Source organism: Phoca vitulina, unplaced genomic scaffold (assembly GCF_004348235.1).
Source record: "Phoca vitulina isolate PV1807 unplaced genomic scaffold, GSC_HSeal_1.0 scaffold97, whole genome shotgun sequence".
Lineage (NCBI taxonomy): Eukaryota > Metazoa > Chordata > Mammalia > Carnivora > Phocidae > Phoca > Phoca vitulina.
In genome coordinates, this window is record NW_022589800.1 from 134545 (window position 1) to 151529 (window position 16985).

Below are 16985 nucleotides of genomic sequence, written 5' to 3' on the forward strand. Positions count from 1 at the left end.
CTCCCCACCAAAGTTAATTTACAACTCCTTATTCAGGGGTGCCTGGGTGGCTCAGTCGTTAAGGGTCTGCCCTCGGCTAGGGTCATGGTCCCAGGTTCCTGGGATTGAGCCCTGCATCGGCAGGAGCCTGCTTCTCCCTCTCCTCCCTGCTTGTGTTCTCTCTCTCTATCTCTGTCACTATCTGTTTCTCTCTCTCAAATAAATAGATAAAATCTTAAAAAAGAAAAGAAAAGAAAAATCCCACAACTTATTTTTAAAAAACAAACGAACAAAAAACACAACTGCTTATTCATTCAGTCTCACTGTGACAATGTGCCCTCCGCTGTGCCAGGCACGATGGTGAAACTATAAAAAAAGGAGACACACTTATTATGGCAACAACTTACTTATTATGACTTTGCACCTATTGTTGCCTTTAAAATGAGTTTCAGCCGGGGCGCCTGGGTGGCTCAGTCGTTACTGCCTTCGGCTCAGGTCATGGTCCCAGGGTCCTGGGATCGAGCCCCGCATTGGGCTCCCTGCTCCGCGGGTAGCCTGCTTCTCCCTCTCCCACTCCCCCTGCTTGTGTTCCCTCTCTCGCTGTGTCTCTCCCTGTCAAATAAATAAAAAATCTTTAAAAATAAATAAATAAATAAATAAATAAAAATAAAATGGGTTTCAGCCTGCAAGTCCTGCCTCCTAGAGTCTAGCTTGCATCTTCCTCCTATTCAAGGAGCGACCCATCTGGTGGCCCGTGTTTGAGAACCAGAGTCTACTAGCCAAGCGGGTGCAGGGAGTGGATGTGAAAGGTGAAGCCCACAGTCCCAATCTGTAGAGATTATTTTTCAAGAAGATGGAATTTTACTAAACAATTATGTCATATAAGTTTCAAGGAAAAAATACGATTCGAGCAAGATGAAGAGAAGCAGAACACCTAGGGAAAAGTCATGAACTCCCTGATAACTTCAACTGCCATTCCTGTTTATCTAAATATCTAGCCTTCATTTCTGTTTTAAGGAAATCCTTCAAACTCTCTTGTCTGTGATACTTCTAGGCATTGCAAAACCTCTTAGCCTACATAAAGCTTCAGTGAGTCAAAACCAAACTCTCTCAGCTTCAGCTACGACACCCTTTTGATAATTTCCTTCATGGCCTGTAATAACTGAGTCATTAATAGCTGAGCTACTCTCAGCCAAGAACTACTGATCTCTTTTCAATAACCAGATTCAGATAAGACCTCAAATACCCTTTCTCTAGCTAGCTCCTCTGTACTTTTACATTTTCTTTCTTTTTCCTTAGTACTTAAAAATTTTTTTTTCAAGATTTTACTTATTCATTTGAGAGAGAGAGTGAGAGAGCATGCGTGAGCAGGGGAAGGGGCAGAGGGAGAGGGAGAGAAAGAATCTCAAGCAGACTCCACGCTGAGCACGGAGCCCCACGCAGGGTGGGGCTGGATCCCTGGACCCCAAGATCATGGCATGAGCCAAAACCGAGAGTCAGATGCTCAACCGAATGAGCCACCCAGGCGCCCCACTAATTTAGTTTTTTTTAATTCCAATATAGTTAACATACAGTGTTATATTACTTTCAGGTGTACAATATAGTGATTCAACACTTCTATACATCACCCAATCTGCTTTTACACTTTCTCTGCCAAATCAGAAACAGAGAAGAAGGGGACAGATCAGGTCTTTTCCCCCATCCACCTGAGATCCTCTGACTCTCACTTACCAATGGGATGCAGTTGCCTAAGTTACCCAGTTTCTAACTAGGCTAGCTCCTACTCAGTCTATGCAGCCTATTCTTCTGTTTTCCCCCACCTTTCTAATGAATTGCTAACTAGCATTGAAAAGATTGTCTTTAATGAAGCAGACCTCTCCAAATTTCTTAAACAGCTATGCAGAGATTATAAAGAGAATCTAAGATCCTAGATCAGAGATCTGCAAGCTTTCTCTGTAACAGCCAAATAGTAAATACATTAGGCTTTGCAGGCCTGATGGTCTCTGTTGAAATGATTCAAGCCAACCACTACAGCTTGAAAACAGTCCTGAACAATAAGCCAGTAAGTGGGGCTCTATTCTAATAAAACTTTATTTGTGGACATTGAAGTGTGAATTTCATATAATTTTTATGTGTTATAAAATATTCTTTTTCTTCTTTTTAAATTTTAATGTAAAAACCATTCTTAGCTCATAGGCTCTGCAAAAAGAGGCAGCAGGCCAGATCTGGCTCACCGGCCATAAATGATTACATTACCTAAGTGTGCTACAAAGTGTAAGTTGTATAATAGTAAATGGTAATAGATCAAAGAAGAAAGACATGGTCCTGGGCCAAAAGAGCCAAAAGCTTCCTGGGGAAAATGGGATTTGGGTTGGGCCTTAAGGGAATAATAAAATTTAGGCAAATGATGGAAGGAAACGGGAAGAAGGAAAAAAAGATGTATCCATCTGTCTTCTGGGTGTTAACAAGAGGAAAACGATGAAATAAGGTTGTGGTTGATGACAGGGAAGCTGCAGGAGACGTGTGAGGGCCTTGAACATCAGAACAAGGAATATAAACCTGACCCTCGCACAAACAGTGTGTTTAGATTATTCTTGCAGAGGAAACAGGACTAATTTGGCAAGGGAAAGATTAGGAGCCAGGAGAACAAGATGGAGATGTTGCTGTTGTGCAAAGTATAAGACTCTGGGTGAGTGTAGGGAAAGTAACAGAAGAGAAGGGAAGTGTTTGAGCCAGAACCCGGGATTGGGGGGGGGGGGGCGGCGCACAGGAAAAAGCAGGCTGAGTGAGACTGGAGATTGGGCTCCATGGACACCTGAGTGAGGTCAGTGACATGTCAAATGCAAACATAGCAGGTGGGAACCGAAGCCAGCACTGGTTCGGAAGTCAGAATGGAGTCAGGAATCAGACTAGAAGACTAAGTATCCCGTCAGAGAATCAGGATAGCAAAGGATCAGGATCCTCTCTGAAAGACAGCGACCACAGAGGGAAACAAGAATGTATCCAGGCGACCCCACGGAACCTGCGCTGCTAGAACAGGCCTGGCACAAAGTAGATTCCATTAAATATTTGCTAAATGAATGAGTGCATTCCCAAATAATAACATATGAGCCACGTGGGAAGGGCATGAGCTTGGAATCAGACCTTAATGCATATCCTAGCCTATTTACTCATTCCATAAACATGTACTAAATGTGCCCGGTGTATGTAAACCTTAAGGATCTAAAAGTGACAGAGGCGGCTCTTGGCTTCAACAATTCACAGTTGATTGACAAGAGTCAGAAAGAAACAGACAACTGCTCTGCAACGTGGTAAGTGTTGTGACAGATGTGTGTGCTGAGGCGTAGCTCTGACCCCCAGGCTCCCAGGGCGATCTTCTGTGCTCAGGCCTGCAGGGCCAGGTGGATCAGGAGGACCGGGGAGGAGGGGTGTGGTGATTTGGAAGTGGAGGCGTATATGGCAACTCCAACCGGATGGAATAACAAGGGCTGACGCTCAGAGGTGAGTGAACATCGCGTGTTCAGGGATTTCTAAATGTTTAAGCACATCTAGAGCCAAAATGTGATGTGTTGGATCAGGGGAGGGAAGTGGGGTTGGAGTAGATGAGGCCAGAGTGATAGATCAGGGCCAGATCACAAAGGATTGTGTGTGACATGCTAAAGAGATTGGATTTTATCCTGAAGGTGATGGGAAGCAAATGAAGAATTTTAAGCAGGAAAGAGACATGATCAAATTTGCATTTTAGAAATAGCAACAGCATGGAGGATGGGCTGGAAGGAGATGAGGCTGGGTGTAGGGAGAATAATTTAATAGGTTACTGCAGTAATAAGTGGGAAATGGAGGAGGGCCTGAATTTAGCTAAGAGGCTGGGAGATGGCATGACAGGCTTGACATCTGATCATTTTTAGGGAGCAAGGGAGAGAAAGAAGGCTAGGGGACTCCCCAGCTTCTGGCTTGGCATCTGGGAGCAGGTGGCAATGGAGAGGAAGGAAAGGAAGAGGGTAAGAGAATGAATATGTATCGACTTCCTTCCATGTTCCAAACACTAAGTAACTTTACATATATTACTTTATGTAATCTTCACAACAAACCTGGCTAATGGGTGTTATTAACCCCCTTTTCCAGATAAGAAAACTGAAGTTCAGAGAGTTTAACTCACTAGGCCATAACCAACACAGATGTTTTTCAGACGCTGGGACAGGCATGTGGGAAGAGGCTAAGGACACCTGAAAGCCTGCTCACTGTGGAAGTCAGAGGCATACCCCAGCAGCTCCCAGCCTCAGTCTTGCTCTGTGGGAGAGACTCTAAGACTGGGATCACTTCTTTTTCTTTTTTTAAGTTTTATTTATTTAAGTAATCTCTACACCCCACATGGGACTCAAACTCATGACCTCAAGATCAAGACTCACACATTCTTTCGACTGAGCCAGCCCGGCACCCCAAGGCTGGGAGCACTTCTGTACTTATTCTGTGCTCAGAGAGGCATGTCCCAAAGGCACCTACAAGAAGAACAAGGCTCAGGGCGATCCCTGGGCCCCAGAAGAAGGGACAGCACTGGGCCAGAGCATCTCTCCACCAAACTGAACTCCCCTCTCAGCATGTCCTACGGATCTGGGAGGAGGAAGTCAGCTTCCCTTCCCTTGTCTGGGATTGGCCCAGCCTGGTGATACCAGACTCTCACGGAGCTGGGTCTCAGTGACGTCAAATAGTTAGGGAAGGAGGAACAAAAGTAATTCAGCTAACGACAGCCTGAGTCAGAATTTAAATCTAAGTCTGTATGACTCCAAAACTCACGCACTTTCCACTTTCTCATGCTGGGATAGTCACCAAGTTAGGTAATACAGAAGTTAGTGGGGGTTGACAGTGGTTCATTTTATTTTATTTTTCAGTATTATTAAGATATACTTGACATATAACATCATATAAGTTTGAGGTATAGAACATAATGATTTGACATATGTATATATTGTGAAATGATTCACCTGATATAGCCCTAAATTTTTTTCCCTGGTAATGAGAATTTTTAAGATCTACTCTCATAGCTGCCTTCAAATATACAATATTGTTAACTAGAGTCATCATGCTCTACATTACATCCTCAGAATTTTTTTATCTTTTAACTAGGAGTTTATACCTTTTGACCACTTTTTAAAAAATATTTTATTTATTTATTTGAGAGAGAGAGAGAGCACGAGTGAGAGAGCACAAGCAGGGGGAGTGGCAGTGGGAGAGGGAGAAGCAGGCTCCCCGCTGAGCAGGAAGCCCCCCCGACACGGGGCTCGATCCCGGGACCCTGGCATCATGACTTGAGACGAATGAACGAAGGCAGACGCTTAACCAACTGAGCCACCCAGGCGCCCCTCCTTTTGACTACTTTCACCCAATTCCCCCACATCCCCCACCATCCACCTCTGGCAACCAAAAATCTGATCTCTGTTTCTATGAGTTTGTCTTAGATTCCACATATAAGTGAGATCACACAGTATTTGTCTTTCTCTGTCTGACTTATTTCACTCAGCATAAAGCCCTCAAGGTCCATCCATGTTGTCACAAATGGCAAGATTTCCTTCTTTTTATGGCTGAATAGTATTCCACTGTGTGTGTGTGTGTGAGTGTGTGTGTATTCGCATCTTTATGCATCTATCCCTTGATGGACACCCAGGTTGTTTTCATTTCTTAGCTGTTGTAAATAATGCGACAATGAACACAGGGATTCACATATCTGTTCAGGACAGAGATTTTATTTCCTTTGGATATACACCCAGAAATGGAATTGCTGGATCAGATGGTAGTTCTATTTTTAATTTTTTGAGGAACTTCCATACTGTTTTCCATGGTGGCTGTGAATTTACATTCCCACGCACAAGGGTTCCCTTTCTCCACATTCTCGCCACCATTTGTTATCCCTTGTCTTTTTGATGATCGCCCTTCTAACTGGTGTGAGGTGGTATCTCACTGGGGTTTTGATTTGCATTGCCCTGATGATCAGTGATGCTGAGCACATTTTCATGTGCCTGTTGGCCATTTAAACATCTTCTTTGGAAAAATGACTATTCAGGTCCTTCGTTCATTTTTAATTGGATTATTGGTGGGGGCTGTTTGTTTTTGGTTTTGCTTTTTGCTATTGAGTTTCTTATATAGTTTTGATATTAACCCCTTACTGGATGGGTCCTTTGCAAATGCTTTCTCCCATTCTGTAGGTTACCTTTTCATTTTGTTGATGGTTTCCTTTGCTGTGCAGTTTGAGGCAGTCCTACTAGTGTATTTTTTAGTTCATTGCTTGTCCTTAGATATCGTAGAGCACCATTTTAAGACCTACTGAATTTGAGATGCCTATGTGACGTCCAAGTGAAGTCCGCTAATAAACTGGTGGGTGTATGCAGAACACCGTCCTCCTGTCATCTCTCTGCGAGGGGATGGTACCCGCATCCACTTAATCACTCATGCTAGAAACCTGGAGTCATGTTTGACTCTTCCTCCTCTTCCTCAGCACACGCTAGTAGCCACCAAGTTCCAAAGACAGCACCTCCCATGTATTTCTCAAAACCCTCTCTTCCTCCGCAGCTTCCTACTGGGCTAGCTCAGGCATGATCTTCTCCCAACTACATTATGGCAACAGCTTCCTTCCTGGTCCCGTTGCCTTGGTCCTGCGCCATCAAATCCGTCTTCCAAACAGCCGGCAACGTAAGGTATTTAGAATAAGATAGATCTATCCAGAATAGGTCTGCCCATGTCCTTTCTCCACTTCCTCTTCAGAAGCTTCCTGATGGATGCAAGCTACTTAGTCTGGGAGACAGGGGGTCCCCCGTGAACTAGCCCTGCGCACACCTCGGCCTCCTAGACCACCTCTCCAGAATCCTCCCCTCCCACTCCCAATCTGAAGTGCTGGGCTCCAGCAGGAGAGGCTTGTTTGTGGCTCGACAACACACACACCTTTTTGTATCTGGCTTCTGGAACTTTCTCAGGTTGCACTCTCTGCATTCTGAACTGCATTTTGTTTTCACCTAACTCCTCATTATCTTTTCAAAATCAACCCAGTTCTCACTCCTCCAGGAAGCCTTTCCTGCCTCTTCCTCAACACCTTTTTGCCAAAGCGGATTAGGTGCCCCTCCTCTGTGGTCCCATATGCTCTGTGCACAGCACCGTCATTGATCTGATTATGTTTCTTTATGTCTGTGCAAAGGTCTGTCTTCCTCACTAGCACATTTAAGTTCCATAAGGCCAGAAAAGCATCTTATTCATCTTTTCACCCCTCCTGTCTACCACATAGTAGGTTGTCAGTCAATATTTGTTGATTAAATGAATGAGTACACATTCTCACAGTCACACTCAGGCGAGCATACCAACAGATGCACACACAGAGATGTGCTCAGCATCTCCCAAGAACCAGATCTAAGCACCTGTGCTCTCTGGAACCCCACTTATTGCAAAATGTAATAGTTTATACAATTCATTCTGGGGACCTAAGCAAGGCTCTGTCTCTTCCCTGTCTCTGTGTTTTTATGACTCCAACCTGCACGTGGGTTTTAAACTCATATTTAGGGCAACGTTAATTATAATTGAACTCTTAATGGAAGAAAAAGACAGGACCAAAAAAAAGGAAAATGCTTATTTCTAGTGGGAGAGGACTGTACAGTGCAGAAACAGCAAACACCCGGGGAGATCTGTAGTGAGAAGGACCTTTCAAATTAGAAGACTCAGCTTTGGACTTTATTCCAGTGCGTGTATGATAACAGATTTATCCAACATAGATGTAACCAACATATTGTCCATCCCCAAAACATCCAAATAGCTTTTGAGATACTTTTTCTGTTCATAGATATTGGGAGAATACACACACACACACACACACACACACTCACACTCACACTCACCCCTGCAAAAATATTCTGCAGTGCCAATGAAGCACTTAGACAACCCTGGTGAAGACTCCTACTTGCGATTCTTAAACCTATTCATTAGAAGTCCATCTTGGCTCCAGGCAGGACCGAGAGCGTAATTTGTGGCACCCACTGAAAAATGAAAATGCAGATTCCCTTGTTCAAAAACCGTTGAGAATTTCAAGACAGCAATGGCAGAGCATGAAACCAAACCCGAGACCCCTCAAGGTCAGGGTCCTGTGTACCTGCACAGGTCACGTGCCCACGAAGCCAGCTCGGTGCAAGAGTCCTCAAATCAATCCTAACTACTACCTCTAATTTGTTAAGAGGCCACTCTGACGTAATTCTCAGCCCCCCCTAGTTAGGAAGTGTAGATCTCACTAGCTCTTCGCATAAGCTCTTAATTAGACCCTGGTCTCTTTCCAAGAACCTTCCTTTTGGGAGCCTTGTGCAATTGGTATGCCTATTCTTTTACTATTGTCAAACTGCACGTGAAAAACCTTGCTCTGTCTCTCCCTCTCTCTTCCCAGCTTATCCAAGATCCAGGTTCAAAGGAGGCCTACAGATCTAGCCTGAAGCTCAGTAGTAGGGAAGATCTCCATGGGTCTGATAAGCAGCAGCTTCTAGTGAGTCATGAGGTCCCCCAGGTGCCAGCAACCTACACCATGGGCATGCTGGGAAAACCTCCCACCTGGGCCTTTGCCCTGGGTCCAGAGTCTGTGCCTTATCTAGGTAGTCGCTGAGAACAACTGGAGGCCACACACAGCAGAAGTTCCTTGTTTTCCAGGTACAGAGGGCCATAATCCCTAACTGCAAACACTGGCAGGTCCTGAGACCAAGGGGAAAGCAGGGGCAGAGTGGAAGTCTGGGGAGAGGCAGCCCACACCAGATTCTGTGGCCTGCAGGTGACAGGCCTAAGAGTAGCAGGTAGGAAATCTTTTGGGGGCCAGAGACTAAAAGCAATAAAGTACAGACAATGCAGAGGGTCAGGCCCAGGGCAGGTTTGGGAAGAGGTTCTAAAGAAGCGGGAGAAGAGCATCAAGGGTGGCCTCCAGCTAACCGCTAACCCTTCCCACATCCAGGGGCCTACAACGGCCATTGCAACATCTGAAGCCATGGCCAGTGGGGAGGATGGGCCGAGGAGCTGTATGGTATGTGGGGACCGAGCCACCGGTTATCACTTCCACGCCCTGACTTGTGAGGGCTGCAAGGGCTTCTTCAGGTAAGAGCCTCCTCCCCAGGAGAAACAACCTCCCAAACTGCCCACCAGGCAGTCTTTGAGCTGTGGCACATGGCCGAGCTCGTCCAGCTGTGTTACTCCTGCCTCTCGGAGCCTAACTGCCCTGTGGCTAGCATGCTACATCTTGCCAACCTCAACATCTCATAAATAGGTGCGTGAATAGAATAATAAGGGGAAGGCTGTGTCTGTCCTGTGGTCACAACCCCTTAGTCAAGAGCACTTCTTCTGTACTCACTACCTGCAAAGCACCAAGCCAGTGACCTTGTGCGCCTATGCTCCAGATGTGTTGTACCCTACCCACCCTTAGGGACCCTTGGGCACAGCTCAGGTTAGCCCACGTCCCCACACATCCTTGTAGATCATGTCGTCTCAGCCCCTCACATAGCCACCTGTTCACTGCCATCTGCGACCACCCTCCCAGACGTCTCCATCTCTCACAGACGAACAGTCAGCAAAAACACTGGTCTCACCTGCCCCTTTGCTGGAAGCTGTAAGGTCAACAAGGCCCAGAGGCGCCACTGCCCAGCCTGCAGGTTGCAGAAGTGCCTAGATGCTGGCATGAAGAAGGAAAGTGAGTTGGCCCCCTACCAACACGAGAACCCACTGACTAGGTCTCTCTGCTTTACCCTCGTTCCCAAAGCATATTCTCCACGCAAGAGGAGTAAGCTTTTGGAAACAAGTCAGATGATGTTTCTATTCTGCTCAAAACCCCAGTGGCTCCCCACCTCTCTTACAGTCTGAGATCTCGTGGTCTAGCTCCCCCATAGAGCCCCCCAGATTTCCTCTCCTACTCTTCCTGCCTTGCTCCATCACTCAGAGCCACACTGACTTCAGTGACACCCTCAAGCACACCAGCACACCTTCCTGGGGACTTCTGCACTTGCCAGTCCCTCCACCCAGATTGCTCTTCCCCTAGATAACCACATGGCTTGAATCTCTGTCTCTCACATAAGGTGCATGTCACTTAGTAGGTACTTGATAACTGTTGAATGAATCATTGCACGCCGTTATTGTGTGCCACATAATTAGGCTATGCTCCCAACAGACCATGTCACCGGAACTCACAGAAGTCAATGTGCCGGAGCTCACTCAGATACAAAGTTACTGTGTCCATGTTCAGACTCTTCCATCTGACTCCCAAGCCCTTGCTTTCCCGTGATAGCACACTACTTTTCAATATGGAGCAGCGGAAACTGTAGAAGTCAAAAAATCTTGGCTTGCATCACTTTAGTGTTTTGTGACCTTGGACCTGCCACTAGAATGCCAGCCCGCTTATGTATCTGAAAAATCTGGATAATAACATCTGCCTTGACTACCCTCTACCCATAGGGTTGTTTCATCCAGCGAGATTTAACCTCAGAACCCTTGACGTTATAGGGCTATGTAAACAGAAGGTGATGCTTTAGGAACCAAGAGCCCTCCCTCTTCAGTGGTTTCCCAGAAACCAGACATCTCCTTTCACTGCGACCGCTTTACTCTCTACCCCTCCTTTCCCCCGGTTGGTGCCTTGTTTTCCGCGGTGGGGCCTCCCGGGCTGGGGAGGGTGGACAGGGATCGCCTACCCCCTGGGGCCTCTAGGACTTCAGCCGCACCCAAGGAGGCCGCAGGAATGCTGCTCCCTCCCCACATCCTTCATCGCTCACGGTACCCAAAGGCTCCCAGACAGGGGGCTGGCAGAGAGAGGTGCTCCCCACGGGTCTCAATGGCGCTGGCCTTCATCTTCCCTGGGCACAGTGATCCTGTCGGCAGAAGCCCTGGCCCAGCGGCGGGCGAAGCAGGCCCAGCGGCGGGCACAGTGGGCAGCTGTGCAGCTGAGCAAGGGGCAGCAAGAGTTAGTCCAGACACTCCTGGGGGCCCACGCCCGCCACGTGGGCACCATGTTTGACCAGTTCGTGCAGTTCAGGGTGAGACTTTATATGGACTTTGGTCTGAAAGGGGACCAACGGGGCGCCTGAGGAGGCTGACCCGAGGGAGGGGGCGGGTGTGCCATGCCCCAGGACGGAGGACGAGACTTCCCCAGAACCCCACCGTCGACAGGCTCCTCGGCCCAGAACTCTTCCAGGAGAGGGCTGGAGAGATCCCTGGGGCCAGGGCCACTCACTCGGGCTCTGATCTCTGCAGCCGCCGGCTCATCTGTTCATCCACCACCAGCGCCTGCCCATCCCAGTCCCCCCACTGCCTCTGCTCGAGCACTTCGCAGAGGTCAACACTTTCATGGTACAGCAAGTCATCAAGTTCACCAAGGATCTGCCCCTCTTCCGGTATGTGACCTCCCCTTACCTTTCAGGAGGAAAACCCTCCAATAAATTATAACCACGCACACACACACACACACACACCAAAAACAGTCACTGACCCTCTAAACCCATCTTGCAGCCTTTCCAAGCACCAGGTCTTGAATTCCCTCTTCCGGTTTTAAGTATCTCAAGCAGCACTGGGAGCTCCTCTCCCTCTCTGAAGTTCAGGGCAGAGCCTAAAATGCTCTTGTCTGCTCCGTACAGGTCCCTGCCCATGGAGGACCAGATCTCCCTTCTCAAGGGAGCAGCGGTTGAAATCTGCCATATCGCACTCAATACCACTTTCTGTCTCCAAACACGAAACTTCCTCTGTGGGCCGCTCCGCTACACGCTGGAGGATGGCGTCCACGGTGAGGCCCGCGGGTACGCGGCCCTTGCCGAGCGGTCTGTGGCGGGGTGACCGGAAGGATCCTGAGGCTAGCATCTCCCACAGTGGGGTTCCAGGAAGAGTTTTTAGAGTTGCTCTTTCGCTTCCATGCCACATTGAGGCGATTCCAGCTCCAGGAGCCCGAGTATGTGCTCATGGCCGCCATGGCCCTCTTCTCTCCCGGTGAGCATCCCCCAAAGCCCAGAAGCTTTTGCTCCTCCACCTCTGCCCAAACTCCCAGCCCTGTGAATCCCTCTGTGCCAGGGCCTTGGCTTCAAACCCAGCCTGGGTCCAGCTGTGCTATAGGCCCACGCCTGCTCCCCACCTGTCCTTCCCGCCCCCTCCCCCCTCTTACAGACAGGCCTGGGGTTACCCAGAAGGAGGAGATCGATCGTCTGCAAGAGATGATGGCACTGACCCTGCAGAGCTACATCAAAGGCCAGCCGCCAAGGCATCGGGATCGGTACGGGGGAGCCTGGGGGCTTGGAGCTGCGCCGGGGCAGGAAGGCGAGGGAAACACTGAGCTCAGGAGGAATGCTTTTACTTTCCTTTCCTCTGGGAAACCAGGTCCCTTGGGGGCTCTAGTCCTTCCCTCGCACCTCATATGGTTCTGGCATCCAAATCGCTCCTACTGCTGTTTCATCTGATTTTTTCCAGATTTTTTTTTTTTTTTATTCAGTAGAGATGCAAAGTCGTAGCTCGCAGGCTCCGTATAATAGCATTCCTGAGATTGGTGGCATCCATCACCTCACCCACCCAACTCTGCGGGCTAAAGCAGCCTTCCAAGATTCTCATTTGCTCTCTTTCCTTCACCCTTCCCTTCCTCTCCATTGGCCCATTCCTTTAATTTTTCATCCCCCTTGAAGTTATTATGGTCATTCAGTTTCATGGCCAAAGCCAGTCCCTGGCTCAACAGTCCATGATCTATCCAGGCTCTGAGGTACACTCTGCTTGTTCTCGTTTGTTCCTCAATGAGCCAGTCTGGCCAGAAGAGGGATGCTTTAGACCATAGAACACACCCACCTTCTAGAACCTCCTCTAGAAGGCCAGATCCACAGATTCCACACAGGTGAAGTTCTGACCAAGTCTGGGGCTTTCTTCACACTTGGCCCTCAGACCTCTGGGTTCAAGAAAAACAGCATGGTGAGAGAAGACCTCGGGGACCTTTGGAATTTTTGATAAATTTGTCAAACCAGAGCATGAGTTTCTCTAGTGTTCAGACCTAGCTTCACTGAGGGAAAGTTCAGGGGAGCAAGACCTCAAGACAAGACTCTCGGCTACCTAACTTTCCTCTTTCCCTGGTGACCCCACTACTTCCTCCAAAGGTTTCTATATGCGAAGCTGCTGGGCCTGTTGGCTGAGCTCCGGAGCATTAACAACGCATATGGGTACCAAATCCAGCACATCCAGGGACTGTCCGCCATGATGCCACTGCTCCAGGAGATCTGCAGCTGAGGCCCCAGCTTGCCTCCTCCCCCAGCCCAGCCATCTGCACACGTTGGACTGGAAAGGGGAAAATGCTGGGGCCAGAGGTTGGAACCAGTAGAAAGGGAGCCCAGTGGTTGCAATGAAAGACTAAAGCAATAACTGCCTCTTCATGCAGTCTTGGGGTTGGTGGGGATGATCATGGGGACAGAGTTGTTGTCTGGAAGCATGGAAGATGGGGAAGGAGGAAGCCTCAGGGCTAAGAGGTAAAGAAGCTCCTTCTGGGAATGGGGGCGGGGGGCACTTTCTGAGGTCAAAGATTTAGCCCTTCAGCCGTCCTCTTCCCAGCCCTGGGAGACTCTGGGATGGAAAACAGGATAGGGAGCTAATCCCATGCAGACTGTTCTGCTCTGAAGAGGAAGAACCTAGGAGCTTTAATCGATAGGGAAACGAAGAAGGGGGGAAGTGAGGGGAGAAAAGTTGGCCAGACACACCCCTTAATCCTTCTCCCTTAGTCCAGAGCCACAAGAGCATGGGAAGAGGAGCCTGGGGCCGGTGGCAGAGGTGGGGGCCTCACACCACTGCCTCAGCAGCTGCCCCTGTGGCAGCTCCAGTTCTGAGGAGGGCACGGTCCTGTCCCCCACTCTGCTCCTGGGACCCACAGGTCACCCGGCAAGGTGGGCTCTGGAGAGGGGGCCTAGTCTCTGGCCCTAGGGCACCTGACTTGGAGGTTCCAGCGTCTGTGGGGGCTGGCTCTGGGACCCCTCAGCCCACAGTGATGCTGAAGCCACAGTGGAATCTGTTGCGCCAGTGATTGAGGAAGGCTCCAAGGGCTAGGGTGACAGGCAAGGGGGGCATCTTCTTCTCCAGCACAGCACCCACACACCAGTTACTGTCCACCAAGCCTGTTGGGGAACAGGATACACACGAGGTTATTTCACAGGCTTGGAGACAGGGGTCAGAAGCAAGGTCAGAAGGACGCTTCCCTCCTCCCTCTGTCCGCCCAGTCCCTCAGCACGTCCGGACGCCATCTTCATAACCCTTACCTCTAAATACCATGTTGGCCTGGGGCAGAGTCAGGTGGTAACCAAAGGAGAAGGTTGTGTCTTGTAGCCTTGTGTTGGCCTCAAATTCCACTCCAACCTGGACCTGAGAACCATGGGCAAGGATGGGAGAGGGATGTGCGTCAGTGAGGACCAGAGGAGTCCTGAGGGGGAGGGGGCGGTCAGTGAGACGGAGGCATGCGTGAAACATCTGTGCCGTGTGGGAGGGCAGAGCCGCAGGGCAGCGCGGCCTGCAGAGGTGTGCAGGGGCACCAGTTCCCCACTGACTTGCTGGGGCGGGGGCGGCATCGGTAGTCTCACCTGTTCGTTTGCCCTGTGGTAATAACTTGCATGGGCCCCACCTGATCCCACATTCAGTGTAGCTACCCAGTGTACCGCTGTAAAAACCAAAATGCGGGAGACAAGGAGCGTTACTGTAGCAGGACGCAGGCCAGCAGCCCTCACCGAGTTCAGAATGTCCCCTCCCTGTCACGATTCCCCCTCACCCCGTACCCGAGTACTTCCCAGCCAGTGTCAGGATGGCGCCCTCTTCGCCTGGCCTCCGGTGATAAACTAGCTCTCCTCCCAGCACCAGCCGATGGGTGAGGCTCTGCAGGAAGTGAGCCACCACGATCACTGCGGGGTAGTGGGGAGACACGGAGTCGGTCCCAGCGGCGGCACCCAGGCCAGCCTGCCCAAGAAGTTTCTAATCCCTCAACTGTACAGACGATGAGAAGGCAGAGGCGGCCAAGATGCAAGCACCCCGCCCCAGCTCCTCACCCGATTCCCCGATCAGGTCGGGATTCCCCAGGGTCAGAGTGGCTGTACAGTCATCTCCTCGGTACTCGCCATCAAACTGCCACGTCAGGAACTTGGCCTGCTGCGTCTGGGGAGGGAGAACAAGGAGTAAAGCCCCCCGACCCCCGCCCCCGCCCGGACGATCACTCCTGCCCTGCTCCTCTCCCTGGAGCCCCCCCTGAGCAGGACACTCATGGGGAAAGAGGAAATGCTTCAGGATGGAGGCAGGAACCATGGGTCACCTGGAAGACAGCCTTGGCTCGGAGCCGCTCTGCCAAGAGGAGCAGGACCTGGGCGTTGAGGCTGCCACTGCTGTCCATATCCCCTACCACAGTGGGGAACACCTGTTGAAGAGCGCGCACAGTAAGCCTGAGCTGGGGGGCACCACTCAGCTTCCATGCAACCGGCCAGGATTTCCTAACAGTACCCAGCGCCCCCTAGTGGAGCCACAGAGACAAACTCCGGCTCATCACAAATACTTCCCCCACTCTCTCCCATTCAGAGGAAACAGAGAAGCAGGTGCCCTGTACATTCTTCCCCATAACGCACTCATTTCCTCCTCCTCTCCACCCGCGTCCCGGCTGGGCTTTGAGGGAGATGACCCAGGTGTGAGGAGTCCTCACCTCGGTGGGGCTAAGTTGCCGGTCCCCTGCATAGGCCGCATGGAGGTGATAGCCTGGCAAGCCCAGGGCACTCATATGCACCGTGTGAGCCACCTGGGGAAAGAGAAGTCATGGAGGAAAGCATGCCTGCCCATTTCAATCCCCGTTCCACCCTTCCTTTTCTCCCCATCTGGAAGGCCTAATAAGAATCCCAAATATCCCAGCATACACAGAGGGTCACCAAAACTAAAAGCAACAAGTCCCCAGGCAAGGGAAGTAAAGAGAGCCCCACATCCTCCCTCATTTGTCCCACATAGCCTGGTTAAAGCTTGAGTACAAAGGCAAGGAGGAGAGGATCCAGGGATAGGCAGGCAGGAACCGTAAGGAGGGCCAGAGAAGTGGGAGCACCTGGAAATGGCTGCTCAGAACCTTGTTGACAACGAGCTTCACTCCCTCCATCTGTGCTGGGAACACATCTGAAGGGCGTGGAGGGGAGGGGAAGGGGAGGAACATAAGCACAGACAAGGAACCCCTACCCCAAGAAGTAGTCTCCCCTTGCAATCCCATTGAGAGCACTCTGGAGGCACTGACCTCCTTTCAAGTCCTACCGCGAAATGTTCCACTCCATTCGGGCACCCGATCCTCCCTGAGGCTGGATGCCCCAGCTGGGATCTCCCCTTTCCTGCTCCCATCACAGGACACCCAGCATTCAAGACCCTCCCCTCCTCTGCCCCTTCAACGTGAGACACCCAAATGCCAACTTCTCACCTTTGCATAGCCGGTGCAGCTCATCGAAGCTCCCAGGGTTGGGCAGAGGTTCCTCTCGACGGGGACTCCGGCGGGGCAAAGCCCCCATCGGTGCCAGGCCCAGTGTGTTCCCCATTTCACTCCAGAGAACAGGGGAGGGGCCGGGTTAGCCTGAGAAAGGACGCTATTGCTCCCTCTCCCCCCCACGGGTCCCACCCCCCATCATCCGACTCCCCCGTCCCAGAAACTTCCACATGGTCCGATGCTAGACCTGGAACAGGAAGAGTGGGGAGAGGGTACCGGTGGGGAGATTGAACCCCAGGCACACTCCCGTCCCATCTTTGATTCTTCACCCCACCTGTCACCCCGTCCCCTCCCCCATTCTCTAATCCTAGCTCTCATCACAGACCTCACCCAGCTTCCCAGTCTTTCTGCTCTTCATTCCTAGGCCCCAAGGCGAGGCTTGCAATGAAGCAATAGCCCTTACCGTCTCAGATTATCATGCTGCCCCTTTTCCCCCGGCACACCCCGGTCATCTTGATGGGGGCAGCCATCTTGAGTGATGGCAGTACTGCGGCTTCACGCTGCATTATCAGCGTGGTCATGA

At 50.4% G+C, this 16985-nt stretch overlaps 2 protein-coding genes across 6 annotated transcripts; one reads left to right on the plus strand and one right to left on the minus strand.

Moving 5' to 3' along the window:
- Nucleotides 1–6086: 6086 nt before the first annotated feature.
- On the plus strand, nt 6087–13343 carry NR1I3 (nuclear receptor subfamily 1 group I member 3). 2 transcript variants are annotated; one of them, XM_032397260.1, is made up of 7 exons: nt 6087–9081; nt 9540–9670; nt 10834–11003; nt 11221–11360; nt 11601–11746; nt 11818–12226; nt 13089–13343. In XM_032397260.1, the coding sequence occupies exons 1-7, from the start codon at nt 8975–8977 to the stop codon at nt 13216–13218; spliced, it is 1233 nt and encodes a 410-aa protein (XP_032253151.1). In that variant the 5' UTR covers nt 6087–8974; the 3' UTR covers nt 13219–13343. The 2 variants fall into 2 exon arrangements, with proteins under 2 accessions (XP_032253151.1, XP_032253152.1); XM_032397261.1 differs by having other exon boundaries at nt 11830–12254; nt 13275–13334.
- On the minus strand, nt 12246–16985 carry TOMM40L (translocase of outer mitochondrial membrane 40 like). Of its 4 annotated transcripts, none has more exons than XM_032397258.1 (10): nt 16866–16985; nt 16400–16518; nt 16040–16107; nt 15653–15745; nt 15272–15373; nt 15012–15117; nt 14745–14867; nt 14553–14629; nt 14235–14337; nt 12246–14093 (listed from the first exon to the last, which is right to left on the minus strand). In XM_032397258.1, exons 2-10 carry the CDS (start codon nt 16512–16514, stop codon nt 13954–13956), a joined length of 927 nt encoding a protein of 308 aa, XP_032253149.1. In that variant the 5' UTR covers nt 16515–16518; nt 16866–16985; the 3' UTR covers nt 12246–13953. The 4 variants fall into 4 exon arrangements, with proteins under 4 accessions (XP_032253149.1, XP_032253148.1, XP_032253147.1 ...); XM_032397257.1 differs by having other exon boundaries at nt 16400–16549; XM_032397256.1 differs by having other exon boundaries at nt 16400–16649.